We start from the raw sequence: 26,396 nt of genomic DNA, 5'->3' as shown, positions 1-26,396 counted from the left end.
TTCTTGCACTTTCCAGAAGAAAAAAAAATAATAAATCTGGTAAACTTTAGCGTTCAGTTCTAGCCAATCCTTATAATTTCTTGATTTTCCCTATTTTAGGATGGGTTTTCAGCTTAGATTCGCCCTGTGACAGTGAATGGCATGGAATGTTCAGCGTTGATACAATGTTGCCGGCTGTCCCAACGTTCCAGTGAATAGCGGCCGGTAGGTGGGTCTGCGGTTTAATAAAACGTAGGGTTGGGTCATGTGAGGCATCAGCCGATATTCTAAAAGCAAGGTATCGGCTCCTGATTGGTCACACCTCCAACACGCCCATACAATGTGTATTCAAATTCTCAATGGAAGAATACACACACCCTTCCTCACAAGACGATCGCAGCAGAGCGCATCCAGCCCCAGCCAAGCAACGCAGCCCAGTCTGGTGACTGGAAACTATGTATCTTTCCACTAGCTAGCCAGACTACTCCTAAAGCCAAGATCTTCCACTAGCAGCAGATGGTAGAAACCAGAGACCTGAAAAAGAATTTAGAATGACATCAGCTGGGCTATCTAATTACCTCTGAGTGTCAGGAGTAAAATATGTTATATAGCCCCTTCCAGCAGAGCTTTATACCTCCCTTACATCAGCATTAGCCCATGTAGCTTCCACAATCAATTAATGGGGAGGGGGGGGCTGCATGCAAGGGTTAAAAGAGCAGGGATCAGTGATTGTTGCTCCATATGTTTCATGATCTAAATTTATCTTAAACATAAAATTTGCTTGGGTCAGGGATCTGATGGCAGAGGTGTAAGTGATGAGGCTTAATCTTGCTGTGCTTGAGAGCGGGAGAGAGAAAATGGAAATAGGGAGGGAGCGGACAAGGGGTTGTGTCAATGATGTTTACACATATATAGCAATATACAGAGGTGTGTGTAGTTGTGTCACGAGGGTGTGATAGGTGTAATGTAAGGAAGTTTTACTTCGCTGAAATAGTGGTAGATACATGGAGAAGCCTCCCAGCTAAGTGGTAGAGGCTAATACAGTAAGGGAATGTAAACATGCGTGGGATAGACATACGGCTTCTAAGGCGACACCAACCGCTGATTAAGCAGGAAAATCAGGCAGATTGGCGGGCTGAACCGGTCTGATCTAATATATTGTAGATGTGATGGCTTTGCTACATGAGGTTGTTATTTTTGTTGGGATTTTTGAGTGCGTAAACCGCGACTAATATTTATACATGAGATGCATCACTTTTGGAAGGAATTTAATAAGATGAACACACAACTAACTAAAAAAGTTCAAATATTTAAATATGCTTTATCGGTATATAAAGATGGGACATGTGAGAGATCACGTGGATAGTACAAGCTAATAGCAGTATAATGTCCGATCCTGCACTTATAGAGAATGCCAGCCTTTGCCTTGTTTGATTAAAGGTTTGTGAGATGTAGATTTAAGTGTGTGTGTATATATATATACATATATATATATAGATACACACACTTAAATCTACATCTTTATATATATATATATATATATATGTAGATTTAAGTGTGTGTGTGTGTATATATATATATATATATATACACACACTTAAATCTACATCTTTATATATATATATATCAGCTCTTGTTCATTCTGCTTGATCCTAAGATGTGAAATGTTAAAAATAAATAGCAATAGTTGCATGGAATGTTCCATTAATTGTTAATTTGTTACACATAGGCATCCTCATTTTAACCCTTTATTAATCAGCACATCCAAAGTACAGTGCAACATGAAAAAGAAATCTTCAATTGGTCAGTTTATAGGACTTTAATTAATACAGGCCTTTTATCGCATAACCATCACTGTCTGGAACTTAATGGGTTACATCACCTCATCCCATTGATTATTACTAATGTATAGAGATAATTTAGCGGGTTTTTTTTTTTTGTTTTTTTTTTTTAATAGCTCTGCAGTGGTGGGAATACAAATCCTGGGATGTTTATAAGGGAAAAACATAATTATATTAACCCTTAAATTAAATGTTACACCTTTGCATAATGAGCTTCATGTGTGGCAGGTTTATGTGTGTGTATTTGTTTTTTTTTCATCTCCAAGAATACTAAATAGTTTAAAAAATGTTAACCCCACATAGAATGTTTTAGTGCAATAGACATTTTTTTTGTGACAGGTGTCCATTAACACATTCAGTGCTGGGACATTCTGTAGTGCACGCTCACACTTATCCCGTACTCGGCTGTGTAAATGAATAACAAAGACCCAACACACAAGAAGAAATAATTTCTCCGAGCCGAACAATTTGCCTTTTCTTATGTATACGGAAAAATGTGATTGTGAAGGGAATAATTAGGGGGAGTGGGACGGGGGTTAATCTGTTGACTGTAATAAAGCTTTGAGTTGATCTGGGGGGGGGGGGGGCGCAGGCAATGCATGGGAAACTCAGCTAAATCTGACCGCCAGTAACCCCACCGTGAGAGGAACTCCCCCTGCCATACATCAGGCCACTTTCACAGAAGGAGGGTAGCCGGTTTCCTCATTTGCCCTCTGTTTTTTTTTCACCTTTGTGTTACTGTTTATAGTAAAAACTGTGTTGGGTTTCTGTTCAATGTTCAACCAAGCGATGGGTGCCCGCAACTCGAGTGAATGCCAGATCATTCAAGAAAAAGGGCTTAGATTAGAAATCTGCATTAATTGGCGTCATTATAGTATTTACAAACCTTGAGACATAGAAGATGGCAGCGGATAAGAACCATCTGGCGCCTTTAGGCTGCCCATTTTCCCTGCTGTGAAAACCCTCAAACCTTATTCGGTCCTTTAATTCAGGAGCCACGTGCGTGATCAGATTCCCTCTGCCGCTTCTACTGAAAGGCTGTTCCATTTATCTACCACCATCACAGTAAATAAACACATCCTTACATTACATCTAAACCTCTGACCCGCTATTCTTAAACTGTGACCTCATATACGTATGTACACTAGAATCCAACTACATTTGTGCATGCCACAAGGACATTAACGAGAGAAGAACACCGGACACTTCTAAGAACAGTAAAGTTGAGCAGAATACCTGCCAAGAGTAGTTTGGACACAGCCAGTCTGAACACAGGTCCACCGCCTTAGTGAATTGCCCAATGGCATGCATTTGGTTAAATTGTGACTACTAGAACATAACAATGATAATAAAACAATCTAAAATGTGGCAAACGTCTTTCTTTCATTAAGATAAGGTTACTTTGAGTTATTTGCCCAGGATTCCGTATTCCGTTTGGTATTCATCCAGCCAGTTTGGAGGGTTGGCCGGATTCGTTTTTTATCTCATGGCTTTATTCCCAGCGCGTTGTGATTGCTGATGGCGTGACCTCGCTCTTCCAATCCCTCGCTACTCCCTATTGCGCACAAGCAAAGATTAATTCAGTTTACCCGTTTATGTCAAGCTACAATAAATTTCCTATGTTTGTTTTAAAAAGCAAAGACATGCATGGCTGAGTATGATGGGAGTGGTAGTTGACAACAGCTGAGATGCCTCTTATTAGTATAATTGATTTATTCTGCAGTTGGGTCACGGCAAGGACTAACCGGCCCATTTAATTCAAGAAGTAGATCCAAGCAGGTTTGCAGCCAAGGTCGTCACAATCTCAAAGGTTTTAGGAATGTTGGCTCCCACTGCATTACCTCAAGATAATAAAAGATGCCTTTTTTGTCCAACCATTACCCGTGATACACTAAATTGGGCGATAATTTTATATTTGTAAACTTGTGCAAAAACACATCCAGGTTCTACTTAGCTAAATAGCTCCTAGCGGAGGGCTGGTGCCTTTCTGTAGACTGGTGCATTCGGATTCGTACGCATTTTATTTTTAATCAGTTTTGCCAGTTTTGTGCATTTGTATGAATCTCTGATAAAACAACTGAATGGCAAAACTAGTTAATTTCCGTTAAATTTCGTAAAGGTTCGGTGGTCCGTTTGTTTGCCTGCTGTCGTTGAGTCGTTTCTTCCTCTCACACATCTTCTGGGATGGCTGCCAGTTAATTAGAAGATGTTACTTTTGCTGGGGTCAGACAGGCTTAAATAATCTATTATTAGCATTTTTAGCAGAAAAGGAGGAAAGGCTATAGTTAACCAATGCAATGCCAAAGATATAAAATCCTACTAAAATCACTCTAAAACTAAACTTATTAATAAAATATTTAAACAAAATCTCAACCAAAAGACCGACTTACAATAGGTGCAAAGATAAGGGGGGGGAATATCAGGGGTTTGGTGGACCTCAAGCTACCTTTGCTAGGAGGCTGTTCCACGTATCCACCACCCTCTCAGTAAAGTAAATCTTTCTTACATTAAATAAGAGTAAAGATATCAGGGGTTCTCTAGACCTCCAGCTTCTTTTGCTGGGAAGCTGTTCCCCGTATCCACCACCCTCTCAGTAAAGTTAATCTTCCTTACATTAAGTCAGACTTCCTTACATTAAATAAAAGTAAAGATATCAGGGGTTCTTTGGACCTCAGGCTTCTTCTGCTGGGAGGTTGTTCCACATATCAACCACCCTCTCAGTAAAGTAAATCTTCCTTATATTAAGTTAAATGTTCTTACATTAAATACAAGTAAAAATCTCAGGGGTTCTGTGGACATCAAGCTACTAGAATGTTACATCACTCAGCTGCGCTAAAATATGATATAATAAAAATATATAATAAACCCAAGAATATATAATATTGTCCAGGTTCCTGTCTGTTGCTTGTAATGAGGCTGAGGAGTTAAACATCTGCAACCAATCTTACCTTCTGTTACTTGAGAGTTACGGTAATTGCTTGAAGTTTGATCGGCCCCCATGCGTCACAGCCTAAATACACATACACGTGTCCACAGTCAGTAAATACAGTTCCTGTTCGATAGAAATACTATTCATGCAGGTTGGGTTCCACTGAAAGAGACAGTTTTTCTGATCAAATGAACACCATTTTGTTTAAAACAAAAACATTTTCCCCCTCACATCATCTGAATTACACGGAATAAACTGTATTTGATGGATTTTGAGTCACTTTTTATATAATTTTGTAAAAAAAAATAACCATGGTTTTATTAAAAGTAATTAACACACCAAAATTGGACCAAAAAAATCAATAACAATATTAATATATATATACATGATTGTTAACAGCAATCACCCACCTATCATGCCCTTGGTCCAGCATGTACTTGTTGCCTGGGCATGATAGGAGTGTAATTGCTGTTAACAATCATATATCTATATATATATATATATATATATATATATATATATATATATATATATATTGCTATTGAATTTGTCTGCCGCCGATATATTGGTGCATCCCTAGCTTTTTTCATAGTGGTTAATTTTCAGAGCAGAATCCTTACTCACCTCAGGAGGAAACACATTGATCCTGACCACGTCTGGCTTTAAAATTCAAGTATTCAAATTAGCTGTGGGATGAAATAGCAATTTGAAACAAAATAATAAAAATCATCATCATCATCTTCATTCATATAACTATGCCTTTTTGCAACAAATTAAAATTACTGGGTAATAGTAATCTTGGTGAAAAAAAATGTATAACGGTAGCACCATTGCCTTAATAAAATTGAATCCGGTGGATGTGCCCCATCACGGGCAATGTGACTGCCTCCGTCTTATGTAATCTTCGGTACTGTCCTAGGCTTAAGCACTCCCATCGTGTCTCCGTCCATACTGCTGGGCGTCCGGATATGACATCACACCCACGTGCTCCATTTTTAAGAACGCGAGAATGAAACTATGGCCCGCCACAGTGTTAATGGGCCGGTTGGGTCCAGTTAGCTCCCTTTTCATCGGCTCATTGAGCATTGGAGCTACAGAAGCCTGAATACTTAAGAGGGGAATGGCCCCCCTGGACCTGCCTCCCTAGGCCCAGTCGGCCTTGGCAAGAATACGCCACTGATCGTATATAAGATCATTTTAAATGACACTGCCCTGAACAACAGAATACTATGATACAAATGCAATTTTTAATATGCAATATGGCAACTACTAAGCAGGTCAATAGTTAGTGACGGACGGAATGTTCCTGATTTAGAAGCGTGCAGCACATATATGTATCCATGCTGGCATGTAGTGTTTATAGGCTGTTGGTGCCATCTTCTGGTTACATGTAACTATAACCATCCATTCAATTTTTCACATAAACAGTACCAATGTGGGTACTAAATCCTTACATACAGAATTTTGGCCTTCAGGCGAGAAACAGATACAGATATCAGGGTGCAATTGAATGACCTGATAAAATTATGAAAAATAAATAGGTGTTCAATAGCAACGTGTGTTACTGCGTGTTACTGTGTGTTGTTTGCATATTGTGTTCTCGTGTATCTGTTACTGTATGGTGTTATTGTATGGTGTGAGCATGCGTGTGTGTGTTAGTGTATAATGTTCACATGAGTGTGTGTACATGTTAGTGTATAGTGTAAGTATGAGTGTGTGTTATAGATGTTATGTTTGAGTAGGTGTCAGTGCATGGTATTATCATGAGCAGGGCCGGACTGGGAATTAAAAGCAGCCCTGGAAACATTTGGAGAGCAGCCCCATATAGTTTATCTCGCGGTCGAGCTCTTATACCCACACGCGCCCCTTATACACACCCAAGCCACACTATTTGCCATACAAATAACTATAAAACATTCTTTTTATCACATTATTTGTATCAAAATACCAGAACGCAAAAGTGTTACAATGCCCTAATAAAATAATTACATAAAACATAATGGAATCAAAACATTTGCTACTGCAAACATTTTTAGATGAAAAAGTTCAATTTTATTCAGTGGAACAAAACAGCAATCACATTATTCTTCACGATATTCTTGTAAGAAACTTTTATTTCTTTATTTTTTCATATTTGATAAAAGCTATGATTGAGAAAAAAATTGTTTTTATTTCCTTTTATTTATGCACATCTGCCCCCAGGCTTGCCACTCTGCCCCCCCCGAAATGCCTTATACCCCCCTATATGCCACTCTGCCTCCCTGATATGCCTTATACCCTCCTATATGCCACTCTGCCTCCCTGATATGCCTTATACCCTCCTATAAGCCACTCTGCCCCATGATATGCCTTTTAACCCCTCATATGCTACTCTGCCTCCAGAAATGCCTTATACCCCTATATTCCAATCTGGCATATAGGGGGTTAAAAGGCATATCATGGGACAGAGTAGCATATAGGGGGTTTAATGGCATTTCAGGAGGCAGAGTGGCATAAAGGGAGTTAAAAGGCATATCATGGGGCACTTTGCCTCCAGGAAAAGCCTTATGCCACAAATCCCACAAATTTTGCAATTTGTCTTAGCATTTCTTCCACATGTTAGGTGCCATTGATAAAACAATCCACCAAGTAAAATAATCCCCCGCACGCATATTTGCTCCCTTACACGCTATTTTTTAAATTATTTTTAAAGTAGGGGACAGGGAAGGATGTTTTTCAATTGTTTTTTTCAAGTAGACGGGTTATGAGGTGTTTGAACACCTACCTTTACATTTCTTATCCTTTTTATAACCAAACGCTATCACTTATGATGTCATGGTGTCATCTCTGATAGTTATTTATTTAAAATTTGCATTTTATTCATTTTTTTTGCAATTTTTTAAGTCTTATTATTTATCGATTTATTTAAATTTATCTATGTTTTCCATTCTTTGCTCTTTGATGGCCGCTGCATTGAGGTAGAAGCTTCAGTCCTCCTCTTGCAGCTGGCCAGCTGCCCTCCTCATCCGCCATATTGAACCACAAGGTGGAAATAATGCTTCATGCCACTCTGGTATGAATTTTGATGCTCCGTGAGTTATTACTAATAACAGAGCTAGAATTGGCTGATGCAGCGTCTCATATGGAGTGCTGAGTTTGCAGATCTTAGTGGAATCTAATCTCAGCTAAGTAGGTCTCTCTTCACACACCGTACACTTTACATTTCTATGGCTATAAAGAATAGTCTGTTTTGGACATATGTACCTGACTATCCACTTGATTTATGAAAGAAAGGTTTGTTGATAACTTGATATTAGGAGGTGACTTTAACCATGTGATCATGCGATTTTTGGATAAGCTTCGTCTAGCTAGGCCTTAGTTTTTCTCAACTATTTAGAAATTAGCGATGTTCGGTTCATGAACCAATCGTTCTTTTGAACCAATGTTGTTCAATGATCCGGGTGAAAAGGTTCAGGCTACAACTGCATGATTCACAGACTGAACTGTTACAAATGAATCGTTCAGTCTGTGAATCATGCAGTTGTAGCCTGATCCTAGAGTGAGTCATCTGCACAGCACTCAGACACAGACTCTGGGATCAGGTTACAGCTCATTAATTCACAGACTCGTTCACAGACTCAGAGTTGCTCTGATTCATCAGTTAATTGATTCAAAGAACCGTTCAAAGCAGTTCTGAGTTATCAGTATACAGCACACTGACAATTATCCTTTTATAAATAAATACAGGATTAATCTTCACTCCACCAGGATTTAAGTTATCCTTAGTTTGCCCCCCTTTACTTCTAACTGCACCTTAAGTTAACTTTATTTATCAGTCCTCAGCCTTAAATTAACCTTAAACACCCCATTAACCATAACTGTCCCTAAATTAACCCCCACCTCACCTAACTTTCAACAGCCGAAATATAAATTTTATACTAACTGTTAGGTTAGTTGCTGAGCAGTGTGGACGCTATAAGGAAAGGGGTGGGGCCAATCGAGAGTGTGACTGCAGGGAGGGACTGGGAAGTAGAAGGGGCAGGGCCAATCGTCAGTGTGACTGCAAGGCGGGACTGGGAAGTAGTAACTACTGTGATTGACATGGAGTGAACCGATGAATCAGATCATGAATCGATCCATTTCAATGAACAACTCGAAATGAACCGATTCACTTTACTGATCCGAACTTCCCATCACTATTTGAAATGAAGTGGCAAATTTATCTAGATTCATAATTTGGAGCATTTACCAGATTTGGATCTTTTCTGGGAGGTCTCCAAACCAGTCTTGAGAGGGCATCTAATAGCGTATGTAAATCACACATAAAGATCAGGGTGAACAATTACGTGTTGGTTGGTGGGGTAGCCAGAGCCCAAAAGTTCCCAGGTATGGTAATAAAGCAGGATGTATGTTGCCAGTCTGCCCTGTAAAAGAGTAAAGACATTTTGATATAAGGTAACCAGACAGTAGAATATTTCAAAACACTTGCAGATATTTTGAAAATTACTTTAGGAAAATTCTATTAGCCAAAAACAAAAAACTAACAGCTTACCAGAGGCCCAAAATCATCATTAACCCATATATTAAATCAATGAAAAATAATAAGTCCAGGTCCAAACAGCTTTCGTACAGAATATTATGCATTGTTACTAGAAAATTAAACCCCGCTTTTATTAGACTTTTTATAATAATGGAATTTTAATGGGCAAAGCTACCTCCTCAAGATTTTAAAGTGATCAGGATTACAGCAGTTTTCAACCCAAACAAAAGCCCTAATAGGCTTTCAATTACCCTAATTACCCTTTAATATAGATTTCAAGCTACTTTCTAAAATAAAGGCAATATGGCTGCATTTAACCAAATTTCTTAGACATATTTATGTTTTTAATTCCTTCATGACCAATGAAAAGCCTGGTATGTTATGAAAAGTTGTCCCAAGATGACCAATGACGTACCTGGTACGTCATGGGCTGAAAATGGTCCTACTTCCCCAGGGGAGCGTAGAGATCGCTCTACAGCAGATTCCCCCAGTGCTTCTAAGCTAATATTCAGCTTCTCAGAAAAAAAGCATTAATTATAATTTCAGTGAAAGCAAAAAAAAGATGCTCTCTCACAATGGATACAGCCCGTCGCGCCAACTCTAGTAATAACTCTTTCCCATATATTTTATATTTTCAGAATCCATTGGATAGACGCAATGAAAGCAGAAGAAAAGACTGTAGATAGAAGCGTTTTATTGTATGTTTTGCCTTACACACTACACAAGCTTTACACAAAGTGTTTCAATGCACTTTGTGGTATTCAACGGAAATTATAATGGGAAATAGCCCATTATGGAGACTTAGCTGTAATGGGCAAAATGGTCATATCATTTTTTGTACATACACTATTTCTTATAATCATCTATAAATGTATTAATGGGTTTGTATTAATGCTTTTTTTCAGGGTTTTCATTTAAAACCATAGAAAAAACATTTTTGCTCATTCATCCAGTAGAGCATTTGTGAGGTCAGGCTCTAATGTTGGACAAGAAGGCCTGGCTCTCCATACCATTTCACCTCAAAGGTGTTCTATGAGGTTGAGGTCAGTGATCTGTGCGGCCGGTCAAGTTCTTCCAAACATAAATTGTCTATTTCGTGCATTCGTACGAATCTCCAAAAAACGAGGGCGATCCCCAACAAAACTAACTGAGTGATTTCTCCCTCTAGCACAATTTCCGGGGCGGTTGCCAGTAATTATAAAAATGTAGCTTCATCTGGGGTCAGACAGGCTTTAACCAGCTATGACTAGAATTGCTTAGCAGCATACCCAGAAAATGAGGTTAAGGTTCAAAGTGGGTACATGTGTTAAGCATTCTGAGTCCAATAAATCTAACAGGTGCTGCTTATTAAGTATTAGCAAATGCAAACTCCACAGGAAAAAAAAAACAAGGACGATGCAAAACGTTATCTACAGCAAAAGAACAAAAGGCTATAGTTAACCATTGCAATCTCAGATTTATTGATACTGAAAAAATCCTACCTCAAATCACGCTAAAATTAAACTTTTAATAATATCTTTAAAAATATCAACCAAAACACCAACTTATATTAGAGAAGTGCAAAGATGAAGAAAATAAAAACAAAGATCTCAGGGGTTCTGTGGACCTCAAGTTACTTCTACTGGGAGGCTGTTCCTCATATTCACCACCTCCACAGTAAAGTAAGTCTTCCATACAATAAGTAAGACTTTATTACATTAAATTAAAGTACAAATCTCAGGAGTCCTGTGGACCTCAGGGTTCTTCTGCTAGGAAGCTGTTCTACATATCCACCACCCTCTCAGTAAAGTGAGTCTTCCTTACATTAAGAAAAACTTTATTATATTACATAAAAGTAAAAATCTCAGGAGGAGCATAATTAATATACAAGGCGGGGCGGAGACAGGACTGAATTTTTTCAGAATTTCCGAATCTTGTACGAAAGAAAGGGTAGAAAATAAAATGTATTGTCCCAAAAATGAATGAGTAAAAACCAAAAATAAAAATTGAAAAGGATTTTGGACATTGTGCGGAAGTTTAATATATATATATATATATATATATATACACTGTATATAAAAAAAATGAATGGAAGCTGCTCCTGTGATTAGGGTTTTGAACAGTCTGCCTCACTGACCTCCACACTTGACTCTGCTCTCTCCTTCATCCCTCACCAAATCCTGCCTGCTTCACCTGAAAAACATTTCCCGAATACGCCCATTCCACACGCAAGACACAACCAAAATACTAATCCACTTCCTTGTGATATCCCGTCTGAACTATTGCAACTCCCTACTAACTGCTAACTGCTCTCCCCCTCTTCCACCTTTCCTTGCTCCAATCCACCATCAACTCTGCAGCTGGATTAATCGTTCTCTGTCTCCGTTCCTCATCCGCCGCTCCTCTGTGCCAGTCGCTCCATTGGCTCCTCATACCCTCCAGAATCAAACTTCTGACCCGACCTACAAAGCCCTTAACAACTCTGCACCCCCTATCTCTCTACCCTCCTATTCAAATACACCCCTGACCTCCCTCTTCTTTCATCACCGGTGCTGAAAAGTCTGGAATTGCCTTCCCCGTTCAGTCAAACTTTCAAATGCTATTTAAAAACTCAACTTTTCCGAGAAGCGTACAACCTTTTCACCCAACACTCTCAGCAGGCATCCTAATAAAGCCACCTGCAAGATCAAAGACCTCTACATAACATCCTCACTTCAATCAACTCATCCTCATCCAAGCACTCATCCTCTATTACTGTCACTCCCCCCTCCCTTTAACCACATAATAGAGCGTAAGCTCACAAGATCAAGGGCCTATACTCCTTCTGTACCAGTACGTGTTAATGTTTGCTCGGTCATTTTAAACTGTCATTTCTTTTTTGTAACCCTTATTGTAACGCCGCTACAGGATCTGCTACCGCTACATAAATAAACGTAACGGAATGACCACGATCCGACGCTTTTACCGAGCCAAAGCTGGAGCTGACTGGAGGTCAGGGTATCAAATTTACTACATGGCAACTATCTGGAGGACCTGGAAAGGGCATTTAAACATTTAAAGGGCCCACGCAGCTATTATAAGCGCCTAATGACTGGAGGGTCCCTTTAATTCACGGTTTTATAAGAATCAATATTAGACGCGTTAGGTTGCCACAGATATTAAAATATATTAGAATCTTTGTGATGGACTATGAAAGGGTTAATAGGTAACGGGCACACGGCCTTAATAGAATATTTAATAATAACATCGCATCAGTCGCATCACCGCATAATCTAGCACAATGGTTGGCAACCCTGGTTGGCAACATGGCCGCTTTGCTGAAATTGTGTTCTCGTATCTTTTCTCGCGAGATCTCGCACTGTGATACCGCTCCCAGAAAGCTTTGCTATTCCTCTTCCTGCGCGGCCTGAGGTGAGTGAGACATGGCTGCCGAGAGCGGCTCTGAGCCCCGGCCTTTAATCTGTTGGATATCCAGCCCATCCTTAGCCGGTGGCTTTTCTCACCATACTGGGACAATACCCTGACTACCCGGGAGCAGCAAGGCGGCGATATATGTCGGTTTGTGTGAAGTGCAGGGGTCCGTCACGGGCTGCGGGAGGGATTGGGGATGCGGCCTGTATCCCGGAGGAGCAGCAACAAGCGCTGTAGTGCGGCTCCCCGTAACCGAGCGCTGTTTGTGCGGTCATGTTAATGCTTATAGCGAGCGCTGAGCTCTTTACTGACTTAGTACTGGTTTAATAAGCACCTATTAGTCAGAAAAGGTTGTAAGCAGCGGCCAGGCTAGTGAGTCGATCAGCCTAATAGTCGTGATATAAGGCATTCTATCGATGCAATAGGTGCTCTTAATGCTGATCTGTCTAATTTATAACCAGGTTAATCTGAATTCCAGGGTAGGTGGTATCTGTAAACTATATAACGCTTCGGCATTTTGTAGAGGCTTGTTGTGAGTCCCATTACCTTTGCAGACCTCATTGGTCCCTATGTAAAGGTGTCATAGAAAGCGCTTGTATGGCTGTCCACGCTTCTGGCTGGATGTGCCTCGTAGGGGTTGTGAGCCGTGTCGGTGTTGAATCTAAACGTGTTGTGGATCATGTATGTGTTCTTAGGACACCTTTGGATAAATAATGAAACAAACTTTCTTTCTGAGCGGCTGCTTTACGCGGTGACAGTCTGAGTCTGTGAAGGTGTTTGAAACGCCTAACGCTTCATATCTGTTTCAGGGTAACCTGTGAAAATGGTCCGCTACTCCCTTGACCCGGAAAACCCCACAAAATGTAAGACATTTTCCACTTGAACTGTTTTAAGATGTTGGTATCTGTAACCTGGGCAACCACGATAACCATGCTTTCTTCCCTCCACAGCATGCAAGGCTCGGGGATCCAATCTCAGGGTGCACTTCAAGGTAAGATGAAGACCCAGATTACCTGTTTCTTTGTGTATAAATATTCTTTCCTCCTGAGTTTTGAGCCAAGTGGACTTCAACATGAACAGAACTCATGAGCAGGTCCCCTCTATATAAATATAACCCACTGTTCCAACTTTTGGGGTCACTTAGAAATATCCTAGTTTGAAAGAAAAGCACATTTTGTCCATTTAAATAACATGAAATGGATCAGAAATCCGGTGCAGACTGGCTTAATGTTTTAAATGACTATTGTAGCTAAAACAGTTGCTCTTTAATGGAGTATCTTCATAGGTGTATGGAGCTGAGTGACCCCAAACCTTTGAACTAAGTGTGTATATACATGTTTTTTTAATTATTTTATATAATGCCGTCAAATTCCATAGCGCTGTACACTGGGTAGACAGGACATAACTAGTATGCAACATAACAAATTGACTAACAGAGACAACAGGTGAGGAGGGCCCGGCTCAAACAAGCTTACAATCTAGAGGAGTAAACGCTGTGTGTACATGGTTTGGTTATTGTTCAGTAATGTGTGTTGTACGTAGCAGTGACCCGAGGATTCTTATGCCAAACATATTTTTTTTTCTTAAATGTTTTGGGATAAGTCGGGTTATCTGAAACATGCTCTTTCCTTCAGTATTCCGAACTTCTTCTTAGTACATGGGTGACCCCCAACCCGAGCTGGTCTTCTGTTGTAAATGACACAAGATAATCGGCTGCATAGCAAATGGTCGTTGTTTTAACCAACCATATGTTGTGATTATAATAGATATGAAGATTGCGACTGCGCCAACCCGTGTTGAAGAGAAATGAAATACATTTTATCTTGCTTTGGATATTCTTATGACTCTTTTGGAGAAGTTTAAAAGTTTTTATTAGTTTATGATGATTCCAAATTCTGTTGCGTTTCCTTGCAGAACACTCGTGAGACGGCTCAAGCTATCAAGGGCATGCACATCCGCAAAGCCACCAAGTACCTGAAGGATGTCACTCTGAAGAAGCAGTGTGTTCCTTTCCGTCGCTACAACGGTGGTGTCGGCAGGTGTGCCCAGGTGAGTGCCCTTCATCCTTCATAGAAATGTCTTAGGTTTTGGTCAAACCTATTCTAGTCTGTCTTGTGAATAAGAAGAATGGAAACAACTTGCCTACAAACCTTTTTAGTTTGGCAGCAGCCTATCAGTGCCTGCTTTTTGGGTTGCATGAAAATTAGGTGTTTCGGGCAAAAGTAAGCAGTCATTTACATAAACTATTTATTAAAAAGGATTGGGTATCCATTATTACTAGAGATGATTTTAATTATGCATTAAGTTATAAATGGTTTAAATTATAGTAGACTTAACACTAGCAGTTGGTTTCTAGAGATAAGAGACAACAGCTTTCGTTTAATTAGATATTAAGCAGTGACTGGGTACAGGGAATCACGGGTAGCAGAGGGCATACTTAAGAAATTAAAATTAAACCCTATTAATACTTTCGGTAGAATGGTGGCAATGATGACTATCTTAGGACACCTTTGGATTCAAAGATGAAACAAATCATTAATCTGAGTCACCAATATTAAAACAACAATAATCATTTGAATAGGAATAAATTATTACGGATTCAGTGGTTTGATTTTTTGTTTTTAGTTGGGTGCATGGGGATTCCTTCCTTGTACTCGGCATTCCAGTACTGAACATGAGGCTGCGTCCTAATAGTTCCTATTTGGAGTTTTTAATGTGTCATTTTTGAAGTTTCTGAATGGGTCCACATTAGGAAGCCAGTTTAATTCCCCTGATGTTCCTGGTGTGACCTTTTTACTACTGCACAGGTGTTGGTGTGTGTGTTATAACGGTTTTATGTTTTCTGCACATAGGCCAAACAGTGGGACTGGACACAGGGACGTTGGCCAAAAAAGAGTGCTGACTTCCTCCTGCACATGCTGAAAAATGCTGAGAGTAACGCAGAACTCAAGGTAGGTTTATCTTGTGTGAGTGGTCCTTGACGCTGGTTTTGCAAGGATTTTTTGTATAGTTTTGCCATGCTCATGTAATGAGTTGTCCTCCATGAAGCATGAAATTCAAGTTTAAGTCTCAAATTTGAAAATCGCACATTTCTCATAGTTGACCTCGTCTTTGTTGCTGAGAATTTATTTCTATGCCTATTGTATGTTGAGAACTGCCCAGTAGGGGGATTCTTTTTATATATAGTGCTATCATATCAGCGTTGTACAATAGGTAAACAGGATATAACAAGTAGTATATAACAATTTGCTTTAGAGAAATGAGGCAAGGTTGTCCAAGCTTAAAGAGCTTACAATCTAGGGACAGTAAAACAAATAAAATAGCATGCGCAATGTGTCTATGCATGTTCCCGTATGTGTATATGAAATAAGATGGCTTTTTTTGTGTTAACATTGTTTCTGTACAATGCGCGCAGTGTGATCTTTGTTTTGACCAATAGAATTTTTTTTTTATGAATGGGTCGTTGAAGTTGGTAAAATTGGATAAATGTACTGTAAACTGCTTAATAGTGCAACTAATCTAGTGTACAACATGAACACACGTTAAGATATATCTGTATTGGAGGCAAGGGCCTTGGAGGTGGCAATGATGACTATCTTAGGACACCTTTGGAATCAAAGATGAAACAAATCATTAATCTGAGCCACCGTTGCCTTTTCTGCTGCAGTAAAATCTGTAGTTTAGGCCAATTTTCTGAAGTGTTTGCAACTGTTGTAACCAAGGATGCTGTCAAAACGATCACTAACTGGGAGATGCGAGAGGGCTAATGTTTGGTGCTACTGTTACATGCGCAGCTGATTACTGTCTGTATGCTTTTCCTTATTTAAGGTTCTGTCTGGAAATTAAACTTTTGTGTTTTTTGCTTGTAGGGTTTGGATGTGGATTCTCTAGTTATCGAGCACATTCAGGTGAATAAGGCCCCCAAGATGCGCAGACGAACCTATCGTGCTCACGGCCGTATCAACCCTTACATGAGCTCCCCATGTCACATCGAGATGATTTTAACTGAAAAGGAGCAGATTGTCCCCAAACCTGAAGAGGAGGTGGCTCAAAAGAAAAAGGTATTTGTTTTAAGGATTTTTTTTTCTATGGAAAACCATGTGCCTATTATAAGCAGTGTCTTGATACAAGGAAGGGCATACTTAAGTAAAAATGTAAATACTATTAATACTTTGGGTACAATGGTGGCAATGATGACTATCTTAGGACACCTTTGGAGTCAAAGATGAAACAAACCTTTAATCTGAGTCACCCATATTAATACAGCAATAATGATCTGAATAGCAATAAGCAATGATTAGCCTGATCGACATTAGTATTTGTTCTGTTATTCAAAATCCCACTTAAACTGATCTGAGACGCCATGTTGGGAATTTGGGTGTATGGTCAAAATCTGATGCTTCTGGAATGACTCCTTTTATCGGCTTTATTCGTGCTTTTGTTTGGCTGTAAGTCTGTAGCTTACCTTTCATTGTTAAATATTTATGTAAAATCCTTCTACAGATTGATGTTAATATGGAATTTTTACATTTTAGATCTCCCAGAAGAAGCTGAAAAAGCAGAAACTTATGGCTCGGGAGTAAAGTTTCGCAGATGTACAGAAATAAACTACCATGTTCCAAAAACTTTGCTTCTGATGTCTTCATTTTCTATTTCTTTTTTTTTTCTTTTCTTTTCTCTTGAACAAATGATTGAAACAAAAAATAAATTGGATCCTTAAACTTGGGTTACGTAGCAGAGCACAACCAGTCTTTAGTGTTTTTGCTTAACTTTGGGTTTCAGATTCCCCCACAGTGTACAATGGAAGAGTAACGGTCTTTTCATATTAAAATTAACCTATTATCGATCATCGATGAAGCTGTCATAGTGTAACATTTTAGGGTCTGCATAATTTGCAATCATTCCTACTGAGTTATGAAGTTGTGATGAATGAAATTGATCACATATCACATTTAGTGCAATGCTATTTCTGTTGGTGTTCTCAAACTAAGTAAATATTGGCATGTTTGTGTAACATAAAAAGAAAAACTTGCCCTGTATGTTTGAGTGGGTTTTATCTATGCTGTGTCGCTGTTTGTCCCTAATTATACCCTTTGACTTAGAGTTTGCGGTTGGCATATAACGCACCCTTCCTGCAGCTCATATAGCTAATAAGAAGCTTGCTACGCAACTAGAAACTTCAGTTCTTAAATCTCCACCTTCACTAATGTGAATTGCTGCCGTCACGCTCTTTCTTTTTAACCCGCACCATATATAACTATAGCTTGTGCTTTTTCTCGGTGTAAGCCCTGTCACGGGCTGTATAAGTGGTATGGTATAGAGAAACTACTGGTGTTAGAGATGTATGTTAAATATATCGGTTATCTTATTTGTTTTCTTTAGCACCATCAGATTCTGCAGCCCTATACAAAGGGTAGACAGGACATAAGTAATATATAACATAAGATGACAAACAGGTGAGGAGGGCCCTGAGCTTATAATCTAGAGTGAATATATGCTCTGCACTTGGTGCACAGGAGACTGCCACACCATGTCATTAGCAACCTTCATACAGCAAAAATAACTTGCGCTACCCAGCTTTTCCCATAAAATAAATTTATTTATGTAAGGGAGAGTCATGATTTTCAAGTTGCTCCCTTTTTTAGACAGACTTCTGCAGCAAGAAGGTCGGCGCTAGCCTTGTAAAATGTATTAATGAGCGGAGGTACTAGACATGCCACTGATTTATCTATACATTATATGGGACCCGCCAAGCTCTCCTTGCAGGTCATTGCAGTCAAGGTGTTGAACCCACAGCTCTGTACTATAGACAGCTCTGTACACAGCTCTGTGCTATATTTGTATTCCAGAGCTGCTTGGCACAATCCCTTGGGCTGGCTTGTGTGCCATTAGCTCAAGTGGCTTCCACCAGGGAAAAAATACTATTAGGGGGAAGCATCGTGCAAAGTTTACGAACATCGTTTCAGAACAGAACAATCACTAAGTTTTGTTAAAATGGGGTGCCTGTTACCCTTTCACTGCGATAAATTTCATGTGTCTCTTGTGCCCTGTTCAAAGGGGGGAAGAACATCTTGACAATAACCCATGTTGGCTTTATTTTTGTTGCATACATCGTGACACAGTGTAACTTCATGTTCATCTGGTGTAGTATTTACCTAATTTTTAGACCTGCTACTGAACAGATGATTATGTTCTGGTCTGTAAAACCATAGAATTCAAACACTTTCTTTTTCACGTGACTTTATATTAGGGTAAGTATGTCTAAGGGCAAGCATATGAATGTGTACGTATTTATGGGCAGGTATTTGTAAGGGCAGTGTACATGTGTATTCTGACAGTCTATACATTACTGTTACTGTTTTAAGTCTAAAGAGTATAGAATGAATAAAGGGTGCACCTAAACCAGACTGAGAGGAGACCGCTGTGGGTGCAGTCCGGGTGCTGGGGCAAGTATTTGTGTATGTACTATATAACTAAAATAGGTTACTGCTGGAGACCCCACTGCAGGGCCATAAGAAGGGTGAGGCGAGAGAGGCACTCTCCTCAGGCACAGCCACATGATCAGCAGCTGCAGGATTGGATGGGGAGATCACAATCCCTCTCTAACTGGCCCGACGTTGGGGAGCGCAAGGTCCGTCACTTCAGACCTCAACTTCCGTGCTTCCTTATCGCTACACGCCGGCAAATGACGCCATCCCTGCGCTCTGTATCAAAAGCTGTCACATAGTAAAAAGAGAGCGCTAAAGCGGAGGCCTGGAGTGACAGACCTCGTGCTTCCAAAATTGAATGGAAGGTGGAGGATGAAAGATGTGTTTATCAGCAGGTATGTGTAAGGGCAGTGTATGTGTATATGCGTGTTTATGGGCACGTGTGTAAAGGCAGAGTGTAAGGCCCTTTAAAGGTACGTTCAAATTGGCCCTTAACCCCCCAAAGAAAAATTTGGCGGATAGTGTTTAGCCCCACCGTCTGCCCCCCCCTCCCCAATTGAAACACTGTGTATTTTTTGTGCAGCCGTGATAGACAGAGGAGCAGAGTGGTTGCTCAGTAATAAATTTTCAGCAACCGTTTGGCGCCTCTCACTTTCCTCTGTGAGGCCTCTGTCTTTGTCGTGGTGCCGGCATTTCATGCTGGGTGCCGGAATATGAAGTCTTGTTCCGGCACTCAGCAGTGAAGCAGGATTAATGCGTAGATGCATGGTGTGAATGAGAATAAATGAATTAATGTGTAGATGAATTGTGTGAATGAGTGAGGGAATTAATAAATATGTGTAAACAATTTGTGAAAGAGTGAAAGAATAAATGATTGTGTGAATGAATTGTGAAAGTGAATTAGTGAGTGACTGTAAAAGTGTTAGTGTGAATCATAGGTGTATAACTGATTTGGCAGAGATATAAGTAGAGTTATAAGTAGAGTGTTTAACATTGGGGACCAAGATGGCACAGCCAGGGTATTTATGGGACAAAGATGGCACAGGCAGCATGTTTATGGGATAAAGATGGCGTACGCTCGGCTGTTTAGGGGCAATGTTGACTCATACTGGGCTGTCTGGGGACAAAGATGGCACATACAATGTGTGTAATTTGGGTGCTGGTCAGGTTCTATGTGGGCAATGTGGACGCCAGGGCTGGCTTTGGGGCGTGCGACCTATGATCTATGCCTGTAATTTAGGGGGTTTTATCTATACCTTTAATGCTAAGTTTTTATGTGAAGTTCAATTGATCTATACCTGCAAAGCTGGGTTTTTGTGTTATTCTGTAGATCCATTTCTGCTATGCTATGTTTCCATACCTTAAGTGCTGAGTTTACATGTGATCTATACCTGCAATGCTGGGTTTGTGTGTTCTTTAGATCCATATCTGCAATGCTATGTTTCCATACAGTATTAATGTATACCTGCAAATACAGGGTTTTTATGTCTTATTCAGTTGCATGTGCTGTTTCCATGTGTTGTTTATTTGATCAATTACCTGTACTACAGGGAGTAAGTTACAGAGAGGTATGGTAGTGAATGAGGGGACAAAGGGACTCTGTGGATGATCACGGTGCAGTCAGAAGGAGGGAACACTGCACTGACTCTCGCGGTCTTCCCCTGATCTGCAGTCAGTGTGGCAAATATTTTGTCTTTTGGTGTGGTAGCGGAGGGAGTGATTGCATGCCATGGAGCATGGAGCGGGGCCCAAAGAAATATATATATATAGTGTATATGTAGTGTTTTATAATTGTCCCTGTCCCCCCACGTGCCCCCCTAAATATGAAAGCTGGAGACACCACTGATGTTTGGAAAAACCGATTGGGGTGTAAATTGTTCCTTAAGTGAATAAATCTCAAAGTGAAAAGCCCCCCTACCGGGTGTCACAGCCTGCTCCTCTTGGAGTTGGCGTGGTGCTTTTCTGTTGTGCCGTTTGTATTTGTATGACATATGCTGCAGGTGAGCAATGTTTGCTGGGTATGAGGGTATCGCAGGGTTCTACAGCCCTAAATAAAGTGTATAAAAACAGCAGCAGATGGGTGCATAAATTATACGGTGAAAATACAGTATATACATTATACAATATACATGTAAACCTACTAAATTACGTAAAAAGTTACCTATAGCCTCCAAAGTCACATAGTAAAACATAGTTTTAGTAACTCCCTGCCCCCAGCCACGTCTAACCACATCCAGTAAATCAGTTCTGACCCCAAATTATGTTGTTTTCCATCGTGGCTATTTGGGGGTCAGTGAAGCAACCATTTAACAAACCAGTAAGCAGGGTGCTGGGCTGTATAGCGAGAGGCGTTTAGCCAAGTAAAATGCACCACTTACGGAACATCGAGTGCAATCATGCGCTTAATATTTGCGTAGTGTTTCTATAGCATAGATTCGCTACAATGTATATACCGTATATTATTAAAAGGATGAATCGTGTAGTGACTGTCCTGAAATAGGTATCACTTTGCACTTTGGTGTTAAAACCTGCTGATCCCCCCGTTGTGTGACAGAGATGGGGGGGAGATTCTGCGGCTTGTATGTTGCGCTTAAAAAAACCGCACATCGCTAGCGCGCACATCTCGGTGCATACTGCATAATCACCGATAGGGGCGCTGCGCGACAACTTTACGGCATTGTGTAACTCCTTGTAAATATTCCAGTGACGTAACTCCAGGATGTGACGCAGGCTTCCGGTCAGCAAACTAGACGGCGTTAGTGAGATCTCGGAAGCAGGTTAGTTTGTCGATGGTTTAGGCCGAATGAATATATAATAATATAACAGACGGGAAGGGGGATATGTAAGGAGAGCGGAGATAGAGGTTACCCCAGGCGGGAGAGGAGGCTGGGCTCTTGGGGCAAGTTTACCGGGGTTATTCGGGCAGGAGGAGAAGGTGCTGACTCCGTACATGACAGAGCTGTCTGCGTAGCTGTAATGGTGAATGTTCATCGCTTGTTTTTACGCCAAAGCTGTGCTTTTCACGAAAAAAGCAGATGTGAGAATACCGTATTTGCTCGATTATAAGACGAGGTTTTTTTCAGAGCAAATGCTCTGAAAAATACCCCTCGTCTTCTAATCGGGGTCGTCTTCTAATCAGACCTCAAATAGAGTCTGATTAGGAGACTAAGATCCAGATCCCCCGCACCGCTGCAGGGGACCTGGATCCTCCTGTCTCACCCCCCCCCCCCCCATCATACACACACTTACCAGAGTGGCATATAGGGGTATAAGGCATTTCTGGAGGCAGAGTGCTCTATACAATGCCTTTTAACTCCCTTAATGCCACTCTGCCTCCTGAAATGCCTTATACCTCCCTATATGCCACTCTGCCCCATAATATGCATTTTAACCCCCTAAATGCCAGAATGGGATATAGGGGTATAAGGCATTTCTGGAGGCAGAGTGGCACATAGGGGGTCAAAAGGCATACCATGGGGCACAGTGGCATATAGAGGGTTAAAAGGCATATCATGGGCCACAGTGCCATATTGGAGTGGCAAGCCTGGGGGCAGATGTGCGTAACTGGGGGCAGGTTGGAAAATACAAGAAATAAAAACAAAAAAAATATTTTTCTCAATCATAGCTTTTATTAAAAAAAATAGTTTACATGAATTAACATTTACTGGTAAAACTTTTTTCCTTTAGGGTCGTCTTATATTCAGGCTTTTTCTTTTTTTCCTAAGTTAATATTCAGATTTTGGGGGGTCGTCTTATAATCGAGCAAATACGGTATATAGATGGGGGGGGTTGGATCACGAAGGGCGGGGGAAGATCTCTTCTGATAGTATGAAAAACGCAGTGAGCTGAGAAAGTGAGCTCATTTTGATACTTTTAATTTGCAGTTTAAGTAGAATTTGATATTCTTAATAAATTCAATCTAAAGGAATAACCTCTAGTCTGTCTTTTCTTTGAATACAAGACCCTTTTATATCCGCATGATGAACTTGTAGGGTTAATGCTGTAGGGTTAATGCTGTACTGCGTTTAACGGTCACCACTACTCATTCATTAATGGCCAGCAGATGTAAATGATATCAGAATATTTAAACATGGGATTTATTCTTCAGAGTCTTAATAGTTGTCATTTGTAGGAATTTGCTTCTAGATGCGTTTATCTTTGGTTTGTAACAGTCTAATTCTCAGGGACACAAGAACGTTGTATATAAGAGTGTTGTATGATATTATGTGTTATAAGATATATATATATATATATATATATATATATATATATATATATAAGCCAAAATATGTTGTTGGCAAAGCTTCTCTCTGCTGAAAGAGGGAACACCTATTCAGTTATATTTTATAAAGTATTTCTTTTTGAGAGGGTGGTAGGCAAGTGAACAGCCTTTCAGTAGAAATGGTAGTGCTTAATACAGTGAGGGGAGTTAGATATGCAGGGCACATCACATCAAAGGTTGAGGACCAAGCAATGTTGTAGGTCCTGGAGCAAGAAGAAGAAAAGTTTCAGGTGTGCCGGGCTTTTTGGGTGAAAAAGAACGCAAAGCCAGTTGTGCAGTGCTAGCTCTATATAAAACAAGTAATAATCCAGCAAGAGGACAGGTTTTGTTAATGATTAATCTGTCACACAAAACTCCATACAGTGATTTATATATATATATATATCGTGCAAAGTAAGTGATTGAACTGATTATTTTACTCTCTAATCCTGTATGTTTTTGCTGCTCATCAGGTAGAATGGTGTGCATTCCATGCATTGTGATTCCAGTCCTCCTCTGGGTGTACAAGAAATTTTTGGAGCCCATTGTATATCCCTTCATATCACCCATCATCAACCGTATCTGGCCAAAGAAAGCAGTTCAGAATACCCCTCCTTCCAGTAAAGAGGGGAAGCAAGTACTTAACGGGACCAACAAGGTATCATACGTCCGACACGATAAGTAATGATCGTTACTGATCGTGCTTTCAGCATCTCTGTCTCCAGTAACACTTTCCCTTCCCCTCTCCATCGTGGTACCCCAAGGCTCAGTTCTAGGACCCCTTCTGTTCTCTCTTTACACTTCCTCACTTGGTAAACTAATCTCTTCCTTTGGCTTTCAATACCACCTGTATGCTGATGACACCCAGATCTATCTATCCTGTCTTAATCTCTCTCCCTCTGTCTTAGAGCCTGTAACTGTGACGCTTCTGTCTCTACCTGGATGTCTGCACGTTTCCTGAAACTTTTTCTCTCCAAAACCGAACTTCTCATCTTCCCTCCCTCCAACACTAACACTCCCCCATCAGTACACCTTTCCTAGTCACTCTCCTGCTATACTTACACTAGTGTGGCTGGTCCATCCAGCGGCGCTTTTACCTATTGTGTAATACACCCTGGCTCCCACTAGATTTGAACAGGGCCCTCCTTACCTGTTTCTGTAAGTCAAATTGTTATGACATAACAAGTAGTGTATATCATGTTTACCCATTGTATAGCTCTATGGAATATGATGGAGCTATATAAATCATTAAATAGTAATGGCAGTAACTGCATAGGTAAAGTGTTTCCTTTGATTAAAAAGCACTGTTTGAGTATCAGACTTTGCGTGTTTAGTTCTAGCAATCAGCACTTCTCAGTCTTTTGTTCATGCACGAGCGACGCTGCATGCACAGGCAATCAGGATTGAAGTGTCGACACCTATATGTGCTGGTTAAAGCGCCATCAGCTTGGAAGCGGCAAAACCAAGCTGCTCCGCTCCGGGAAGTATGGTGCGGGGGGCTTTTAGATTTAGCAAAAATACTTAAATATTATATCTATCACTCATATTTATAGTTTTATATAAATACACTTAAAACCTGCATTGGGGCATTTTCATACTGATTGGCTTATTTTTTTTTTTTATTATTTTATTCATTGTGATGAGACGTGAAGGGTTAATTGTATATCTAGGCGACCCATTTGTAAGGTTACCTTAATTTCATCATTTCTGGCAATGTTTATATATATATATATATATATTTTTTTTTTTCTTGTGCAGCTTGACAGTAATGGAATCTTTAATGGAAGTGTTACCCAAGAACAAGAAGCAATTCCCAATAAAAAGACAGATTAACACAGTTTGTGAAGGTCCGGCTCTGCAGTTCGTTCTTCTTGTACCTCGACATGTATAAAGTGAAAGAATGGTCACCGACTTGAGAGACTTGGAAAATTATTTATTTACTGTAGATGAATGAAGAAGAAATCTTTGTATATATTAATATATTGCATTCCAGATTTTTCATATTACCCAAATTTGCTTTCCTATTTCACGTCTAAATAGATGTATAAATATCTTAAGTCTGTTTCTGCTATAATTTCTGCAGGTTTCATTGCTATGTTTCTGGAATTCATGCCACGTCATAATGGAGTGTGTCTGCTCTTATTTAATTAATGTACAATGAGAATACAAACTGAGGATTTATTAAATAGAATTGTACTTTTTAGGTGACTTCACAGTAAAGCAAATGACATTTTTTATTCGCTCTGCATTATGACAAGCCAACTCCAGTGGGCTCCTCCTGCCTTGTTTTCTTGGCCCTGTATAATGTTTTGTTCTTGCAAGTCGATTGAAAGATTTTACATTATGCAGGACCTGCTTAGTCCTTCCTATAGGAAAAGCTCACTGGCGTTGGCCCTTCATACCGGATTGGATTCCTGTTTTTATGAATAAAAATAAATTAAATATTTTCAGCTGTTTTTAATCAATTTAGCTATAACTCCAACTGTCCTTCCCTCTGCACATTAAGAGGTTAACTGTATTTATACCCATAGAGAAGAAAAAGCAAAACCAATTTCACCATAAAATCTCTCCACATATTATAGCTGTCCCTTAAAAAAAATAATTTGAGTACATAGAACCCCTTATTTTCCTGCACAGCTTGGGCCCCTCATCACTAGCTGCATATATATATAATGATGATGTAAAGATACCTTCCTGGCGCTAATGATTTCATCCAGATACACAATGTACCAAAATGATATCAGTCACACTTATACATCTTCCCTCCACTGTAATAAACATCATAGGTGATTCTCTTTCAATTTACATACATGGTGCACCCATTCAGTGAGACCTCACACTACAGCCTTGCTTTTTCAAACACTTTTGACAAAATGATTGGCTCCCTCTATGGGTATCTGGGGATAAACCAAGCCTCACCTCACTGCGATAAATATTTTCACTTTGCATCGTGAAAAAGGTTAACATTGGCTTATACAATAAATTGGATTTTTTATAACACCTGACATAAATGTGAACCTAAAATAAGTCATGTTACATTTAAAGATGT

At 39.9% G+C, this 26,396-nt stretch overlaps 2 protein-coding genes and 3 non-coding genes across 5 annotated transcripts; all 5 read left to right on the top strand.

Annotated features, from left to right (window-relative positions):
* The first annotated feature begins 13,465 nt into the window (after positions 1 to 13,465).
* LOC149284196 (large ribosomal subunit protein uL22-like) lies at positions 13,466 to 17,269 on the top strand. Its single transcript, XM_089496986.1, has 6 exons — positions 13,466 to 13,521; positions 13,609 to 13,649; positions 14,573 to 14,707; positions 15,511 to 15,609; positions 16,528 to 16,719; positions 17,194 to 17,269. Exons 1-6 carry the CDS (start codon positions 13,482 to 13,484, stop codon positions 17,239 to 17,241), a joined length of 555 nt encoding a protein of 184 aa, XP_089353112.1. The 5' UTR covers positions 13,466 to 13,481; the 3' UTR covers positions 17,242 to 17,269.
* LOC149284199 (small nucleolar RNA SNORD58) lies at positions 15,141 to 15,207 on the top strand. The gene has a single exon (XR_016277868.1). It is a non-coding gene; the product is annotated as a small nucleolar RNA SNORD58 (small nucleolar RNA).
* LOC149284198 (small nucleolar RNA SNORD58) lies at positions 16,239 to 16,305 on the top strand. Its single transcript, XR_016277867.1, has one exon. It is a non-coding gene; the product is annotated as a small nucleolar RNA SNORD58 (small nucleolar RNA).
* On the top strand, positions 16,844 to 16,910 carry LOC149284197 (small nucleolar RNA SNORD58). The gene has a single exon (XR_016277869.1). It is a non-coding gene; the product is annotated as a small nucleolar RNA SNORD58 (small nucleolar RNA).
* Positions 17,270 to 23,825: 6,556 nt separating the features above from the next.
* Positions 23,826 to 24,264, top strand: LOC149284195 (UPF0729 protein C18orf32 homolog). Its single transcript, XM_089496993.1, has 2 exons — positions 23,826 to 24,005; positions 24,256 to 24,264. Exons 1-2 carry the CDS (start codon positions 23,826 to 23,828, stop codon positions 24,262 to 24,264), a joined length of 189 nt encoding a protein of 62 aa, XP_089353119.1.
* Positions 24,265 to 26,396: the final 2,132 nt, after the last annotated feature.

Source organism: Sceloporus occidentalis, unplaced genomic scaffold (genome assembly GCF_023333645.1).
Source record: "Sceloporus occidentalis isolate IW3139 unplaced genomic scaffold, rSceOcc1.0.p SCAF_97, whole genome shotgun sequence".
In the NCBI taxonomy this organism is placed as follows: Eukaryota; Metazoa; Chordata; class Lepidosauria; order Squamata; family Phrynosomatidae; genus Sceloporus; species Sceloporus occidentalis.
Note: the sequence above shows the minus strand (reverse complement) of the source record. Positions and strands in the feature narration are given on the sequence as shown.

Coding starts and splice junctions, on each gene's coding strand:
- LOC149284196 (XM_089496986.1), top strand. CDS start 13,482: ATGGTCCGCTACTCCCTTGACCCGGAAAACCCCACAAAAT. Junction 13,522..13,608: donor CCCGGAAAACCCCACAAAAT/GTAAGACATTTT, acceptor TTCCCTCCACAG/CATGCAAGGCTCGGGGATCC. Junction 14,708..15,510: donor GTGTCGGCAGGTGTGCCCAG/GTGAGTGCCCTT, acceptor TTCTGCACATAG/GCCAAACAGTGGGACTGGAC.
- LOC149284195 (XM_089496993.1), top strand. CDS start 23,826: ATGGTGTGCATTCCATGCATTGTGATTCCAGTCCTCCTCTGGGTGTAC.